A 7596-nucleotide genomic window follows, 5' to 3' on the forward strand; every position below is an offset into this window, starting at 1 on the left:
TATACCACAAACATATAGTTTATTGTTAGTATGAGAAGACCAGTGGAGAACCTGTCTGAATGGAAAGGATCTGGACTCGTGAAGAAAAGCTATGGGAAAACGAAGATTCAACATTTAAATCCAATCACTTTTTAGTCATAAAATCACTATGAAAGATTGTGACAATGAAGATGAAAAAGGGTTTCGACTATGGAGAATACGAATCGTTCTTGGAAGTAACGCCACTCCCAACAACACCAGGTCTTAATCCATTTTGAGGTCCAAAGCAAATATGAACCGTTGAATGAACACTTCAATTCATAGTTCAGATTTGTTCTAAACTCTAAAATAGATATGGACGTTTGAAGCAGCGCTACTCGCAAGTAACATCAGAAGAATACTATGAGATCTCATAATTATTAGTAAACAAAATAAACGCGGTATCATCTCTTCTCCAAATGGCTGATGGGTCCTGCTTTTAACACGTGTTTCACATTTTGCTATCTTTTTTTTTTTTTAAAATTTTTTTTGGGTAGCCACTTACACATGTGACGAAAAGACGTTTCTAATTATCACCGAGAACGGTAGCTGATTTGAATTTAGACAGAAAAAAGAAAAACGAAAAACAAACAAAAAAAAAAAAAAATTGATCCCACACGGATCGGAAGGAGCTACTAGTCATTCAATGTAAATTGCAATAGTGTCCAATGTGGGCTAGTAGAGTGATTAAAAATTCAACCTCCCACAAAGAGGTTCTGGGTTTGCATCCATTCAGGACACTATATGTGGGGCCATCTTGCATAAGATGGAATTCTCCATGTCAAAGACCAAGATTTCACAATGGTAAAACATGCAATATTTGTCATTATAAGGAATTCTTTTGAAATTAAGGAACACTAAAGCTAAGAGAATTTTCTCAAAAGACAACACAAGGACACTAAACCCAGGGAATGGAGGACGGCCAGAAGACTGGGTGCAATGGAGGCCGAAGGCCGGACAAGGTTGAAGAGAGAATGGAGTGGCCTTCCTATTTTGATTGTTGATTAGAGAGAGCCAAAGTCAGGGCTGTATCGAGTCATTGGAGGTATCGCATAGTTATGAAAGTATCCATCTATAGTAAGTGCTAGACCTCTTATCCTTTTTGGCATAGGGAACGCGAGAACCAATCCGAGTAATCAATCTCTTTTATAAAATCTGTCTCCAACCCCTCTTTCGATTGAATTTGGAAATCCATTTCCAGACCACCTTTCGCCCACTTAGAAGTGGATTTGAATCACTGACACAATGATTTTTAGTCCTTTGCTCTAACCAGCTGAGTTACTTAAACCACTTTCCTATAGTGTGTGTTTTCTTCATTGAATAACACCCTACCTTACCATGAGGAGCTTGCTTGAGAACCAAGAGCTGGCCAAGGCTGTTGCATAGGATGGAATCTCCGTGTCAAAGGCCAAGATTACAATGGTAAAACAAGCAATATTTGTCACTATAAGAAATTTTCTCGAAATTAAAGGAAGTTCCGCCTATATTAAGTATATAAAAGCTCTTCAAAAGATATAGTTAAGATACGGTCCAAATGAAACCTAATATCCAAAAAATAAAAAATCTAATTTTGCCAATAGAGGAAAGACAATATTATCTTTTTATTTTATTTTATTATTTATTAAGAGATTTCGGACAATTAAGAAGCCATGGTCACATGTGTTACGCGTTACAATTCATGGATTTTAAATTTTGATGACTGAACCTAACATCTTAGGGCTATCTACCGGTTGCTGTTTGGTGGATTATGTGGACCACAGATCTGTGGAAATTGAATTCATAAATAAACACGTGTCTCATATTCTCTACTAATCACCTTCATGCATGCGCTGTCAACACGCCGGGTGTATATTCAATGCTGAAAACCACGTGATTTCTCACGTTTGACGGGACCTGAAAATTCATTTTTAACCTTTTTTAAATTACAAAATCTCCTTTTTTTCTTGTGTAATTTACAGAAACCACCCCATTTTAGACCACCGTCCAATTCTACGCGTAGTTGACTTGAATTTTAGTGCTTGGTAGAGTCAGCTTTAAGGCAATTTAAAGCTTTGACAAACACAGATTAGTGGACCTACGAGGCAGTACACGTCAGCTCGCTAAACGGCTGGAGATCAGTCGGCCCCACACGACTCAAATATAGCTTTACCTGAATCGTTAGATTCCAAAACAGCAAAAAGTGGGCCCAGGGACAGAACACGAGAGTAAACTCTCTTTCTCTTTCTATGAATGTGTTATGTGATATTTGATAAGATGGATTGATAATAACGAAGGCTTCACCGAACTACTAGAACCACAAAAGATTCCATTTCTCCCAATGGTAAGAAAGGTCTTGTTTTAAAACGATGACGTGGAACACTCGTTTTGCTTGGCGCCAAAAAAGATGTCAGAAATAAAAAGTTTTCGAGCCGCAAAAATGGAGGCCATCGATATGGAATGACGAAAATGCCGGATTTGAGCATCTAATATTCAACGAATCCAACCAACCATGAGCCAACTACAAAAAAGTCGCGATGTCAAAACCGGAAAACAAAATAACGCATCTGATTCGTCCGGATAGAATGTGGATCGGATCCGATAGATATGAGGAAACGGCCGAAATATCGTGTTTTTGGACACGCGAATCGGATCGGAATGTGAAAAATCCCACAGTTTTGTCGAATCCACCAAACCGCCTCTGATCATCTTATGAGAGTAATAAACAAATAAGTAAATGGAATTATGAAAATCTCTATGCAAAATCCAATAGACAATACAGGATAATAATAGAAAGAAAAAGGGAATCAGTTCGGTTCTGCGATCGCAGAGAGCAAAACAACCTTTCAAGCACTCGAGAAGTCAGAGAAAAAAAGAAAGAAAGAAAGGGAAAAAAAAAAAAGAGAAGAGACGATCAAAATCAAAGAAAATCTGAAAGTTTATGTTGATTAGAAAGAAAAAAATAACCCCTTTCGATCGGTAGATTAACCTTCGGAAACTGGGCATTCAATAGTTTTAATGGGTTTTGTTAATTGGTAAGGAAACTAGGAGATTTTCTTCCGTATTTTTTCATCATCCTTTTTGGCTCATTCCTCCAGAGATATAGAAATTAAAGCTGTCTCCTGTGAAAATCCCCAATCTTTTCGGATTCTGTATTTTTGTTCTTCCGACCGATCTCCAAAAAGTACCGGAGTGGGTGTTATTGATGATCTCTGTTAACCATTTGGGTTAGTTTGTGTGATTTGCGAGCAAACTTGGGTCATCCGGGATCTGGGTAGGTAGCCGTGAAGTTTCGCTTGTCTGAATTCCTGTTTCTTGTTGATTGCTTGACGATCAGATTTTAGTTTACAAACCCTAGTGATCCATTAACGTTTTCTGCGTTTGGTGATTACTTTGGGAGCTGTTTCTTGTAGCTGAAATTTTCGGGGGGAGATTTTAACAGAAATTAGTTTGATTATGACAATCTAATCTACTGGAGATTCTGTCATGGGAGGATTGAGGAGAATTTTTCTCCTTTGATTGTCGAGTTCTTTCTTTCTTCACTGATATCTAAGAAACTGGTCTAGCGGCTCTATATTTGAGCCATGGCGGCGAAATCTGGAGCTCTTGATTACTGGCGTAAGTACTTCCGGAGTTCAAATTTGGATGTCTTTGAGGTCATAGAGTATGCGATCGTAGTAGCTGCTTCGGATTGTCCAAAAGAGTTTAAGAAGAGAAGGGATCGAATTGCTGAGCGGCTTTATACATGTAAATACACTAGGTGTTCTGGGTGTGATCGTGTGGAGCTAGCAGTACCAGAGGAGGAGGAAGGCGATGATGGAGGTTGTAAAAGTGGAGCTGATTTTGAGGTTTCTGCTGGGAAGGAAAGCAACGACAATAGCAGTATAAAAGATCAGCCTGAGGCTGACCTGAACAGGGTAAGTAATTACAGCTACGATGAAGCAGAGGCACTGACGGAGGAGATGGAGGAGGAAACTCAAATTGTTGGTGAGGTCCTGAGGATCAAAGAGATTCTTTTTGATTGTCAATATCAGGTTTGTTTCTCACTACCACCATTACTCCCATCAACCTGTTCTTTTAGTTTTGATTTCTATAATTGGTTTTAGCTTGTTGGGAATTACAATTACTTGGTTGGTTGGATAATAATGACAGTGTTTATAAGCTCTTAGAGTGTCAGCCATGTAGGTAATTTTCATCTTTAGAGGTTATGCGTTCAGACTGTTTGAAGATTACTTTTGGCACAACAGGTCTTTTAGTTGTGATTGAAAATGTTATTTTGAAGTGTTAATTTCTCTTTAAATTACTGTGTTTGAATTATCCCGGTCGAAGTGTCTGATCATCTGATCTCTTTAAAAAGGGTTTATCATTTCTAATTATGGTGCTCTATTTGCTCCTGTTTACAGTCTGATGGGATACTGTTCGAATCACTAAGGAGGCTTCAATTGATGAATCTTACTGTGGATATATTGAAGGTTTGGGTCAAACTTGATGTTGTTTAACGTTTTTTCTACCTGTGCCCCGAAAATTTGGACCTGACTTATTAAAATCATACTTCTACCGTCTCCAAAGTAATTATGATATGGTTGTTACTAATTTTGGATTCTGTTTTTCATCAGGCAACTGAAATTGGAAAAGCTGTATATTGTATCCGGAAGCATAATTCCAAGCAAATTCGTCATCTTACAAGAACTCTCATTGAGTATGAAATTAATTTCCATTTCTTTGCTTCTTTTGTTTTTTCAATTTCCTTGTTTCTTGTAAAAATGTAGGGCTATCACGAGTATGTTTTGGGACATCTAAAAATGGGAACCTTACTGGTCAGATATAGTAACTTTCTTTTCCAAATTTCAGGACAAACACTTCTATGTGAATGTTCTTGCCAATGCTTGAGAATTAGTTTGGTAACGAATACAGATTCCGCCGAATTTGACATTAGGAATTAACATCCACGAACAATCGATTATCAAATGGCAGTTCTGCTTGTTCAGGATATAGAATACAATGATATGTGGTGTATTCTTCGTTTGCCAGTCAAGTGATTACCTACTCTTTCCTTTCCCACAAATGAACTGATCACTGCCTGGAAACCAATTGCTGCTCATCCTAAGGCATAACAGTTAGCAAGCCAACTTCAAATTTTATTGGGATAAAGTACAAAGCTCACTCTTAATATGATGAGAGCTTTGCTCGGGTACTTATGAGAACGAGAACGTCTAAGGACACGTCCGGGCTGAGCATGTGGAACCTGCCCCTGGTGGACTCCACATGCTCGGTTTACATGTGCCCTGTGAGAGGACTTGATCCCAACTCATGTGTTGTCTCCCCTACCTTATTGGTTAATTCATTGATAATCTAAACGGGAAGTCCTTTTATTACCTCTAATCTGATCATTTTTTTATTCCATTGTTCCATTAGGTCTCTTCGAATAATTAAGGTCCTTGGAGTAACTTAATTCCCTGTTGTAAAAACAGTAATTGAAGAAAGTAGTGGTTTTCCTTTTTCCCTTTTGTTTGATAGAAAAATATTTATATTTTGTATCTTGAATTTCAAAGTATATCTTACTTATAGTCAATCGCTTTCATTGTACAATGCAGTGGCTGGAAGGTTATGGTTGATGAGTGGGTCAATGCAGCAGCTTCAGTTGCAGTTCCAGGTATTTTATGTTCCTGTTGCTGTTTTACAGTTGGTAAAAATGTCTTTTTGGCCGAGGCTGAATTATGATACTTGTATAGGTGGGACAGAAAGTTCCCCAGATTCTGTAAATCCTTCTGTTGTTGATGAAGAAGAAGGATTGCCTTCACCTCCACTGGATGAAGGTGCATTCTTTGCAACTCAACCTACTTCAATGGAACTTTCTCAGGTATTGAGTATTCCATCTTATTTGAGTGGAAGAATCTTTCTTTAAGTTTATTGTTTGAAACTGACTGGATATCCTTTTCTTGTTCTTTACCTCTGGACCAATGGAAAGTTCTTTGATGGAATGGATGATGATGGAAGTGAGTCAATTTTTTAGGCCTTACCTGCTTCTCATTTATGTTTTACTCGGTCAGTTCTTTCTTGTCGAATTCCCCAATCTTTGGAACTCATAATTTTGTTCCGGGAATGTGTTTGCAGATCCTCGAAACAATGGGGAATTCGACAAGAACCTGGAGAATGGAAGAAAAACATCGAATGAGAGATACAATAATCCCAAGAGGAAACCACCACGTCCCAGTGAATCAAATTTGCTCACCAAGGATAACAAAGGCCAAGCAGTGTGGAAACCTGAAACTATCAATAAGCAAACAAAACCTTCCAGCATTGAGTCTGGGCCAGGTAGACCTCCAAAACCAAGCTCAGGTCACAAAGCCAGTAATGAGATGAAGTTTCAACAGAAGATGGATCTCACTGGCATCCAGAAGAGGCCATTGGCTGGTCAACAAGATGTAAGTATCATAAGTAGGAATTGAGTGTGGTTTTTCTTTCAACCATTGTTCTTCTAATCACTGTGTCATTTATTTAATTTAGTCTAATATATAAATACTAATCTTCCTAATTTTTTGTCTATTAGAAATCAAAGTCGACAGATGACAATTCAGTGCGAGCAAAACTTGAAGCTGCCAAGAGGAAGCTTCAAGAGGGTTACCAACAAGCTGACAATGGTTTGTTTAACCTCCCCTTGGTCTTACATGGGCTTTCTGTTTTAAGAAGTCTCAAACTCGATCGGATAAGTTACTGACATTTTTTCTTACTATATACAGCCAAGAAACAGCGTACGGTGCAGGTCGTGGAGTTGCATGATCTCCCCAAGCAAGGGCTTGGTCAAAGACATTCTCATTTTAAACCTGGCAACCATAATAGGCATTGGGCAAATGGGCGACGGTGTTGATTGAGTGATGTTACATTAGATTTTGCAGAATTGGATGTTACTGCCTAAGTTTCTTCCATTATGGAAATCTATGATGGAAGAGGCATTGCAAACCTTTGGCCATTTCATCTCTTCACCCAGCAGAAGTTAGAAATTTGCTGGAGAGTGCAAGTTGATGCTCAGCGAACTGTTCAAACTCTGGATATGCTCTCTTGAAGTCTTTAATCTTAACATTTGAACACCTGATTTAAGCATGCTACATGGACAGTATGATAGGCTTCAGTGAAGAGAATGCTTGAATTGATCCTGATCATATTATGGTCACCTGTCAATAGTCTTGTTTATTCATCTCCGATTGAACTCTTTAGTGAATACCAGATACAGATTGAATATATTATCACAATTTGCAAGTTGAATTACCATGGAACATCATCTGTATCTGTTGGTCCTTCATAAAAATTAATTCAAAATTTCTTTAAATATTAGTTGCAGGCTATACTGATCAAAGTTTTTATGCGATCTAGTTAAGAGTATCATGTCTAACTTGCTTTCTCAACTAGGCATGATCTCAAAATGTAATCAATCAAGCTTCTGAATGGTGCATCATGAATATAGATGTTTTAGACCCCAAATTCAAGTACAGGGTTTTGCGTTAAACTTGTTTTCAGGATTCTTTCTGTGTGTAATCTAGGAGAGAAGTGAGGATGAGAACTCAAAATGGGTTGGAAGGCATGAGTGTTTTTTAAGGAAACAGA

At 38.1% G+C, this 7596-nt stretch overlaps 1 protein-coding gene across 1 annotated transcript; it reads left to right on the forward strand.

Annotated features, from left to right (window-relative positions):
• The first annotated feature begins 2746 nt into the window (after positions 1–2746).
• On the forward strand, positions 2747–7596 carry LOC149010060 (putative mediator of RNA polymerase II transcription subunit 26b). The gene is made up of 9 exons (XM_089163599.1): positions 2747–4028; positions 4398–4466; positions 4611–4693; positions 5589–5647; positions 5727–5854; positions 5963–5990; positions 6109–6419; positions 6545–6635; positions 6735–7596. The coding sequence occupies exons 1-9, from the start codon at positions 3579–3581 to the stop codon at positions 6860–6862; spliced, it is 1347 nt and encodes a 448-aa protein (XP_089019725.1). The 5' UTR covers positions 2747–3578; the 3' UTR covers positions 6863–7596.

This window comes from Hakea prostrata, chromosome 7, assembly GCF_041222555.1.
Source record: "Hakea prostrata isolate BN-2017 chromosome 7, UWA_Hpros_2, whole genome shotgun sequence".
Classification (NCBI taxonomy): domain Eukaryota; kingdom Viridiplantae; phylum Streptophyta; class Magnoliopsida; order Proteales; family Proteaceae; genus Hakea; species Hakea prostrata.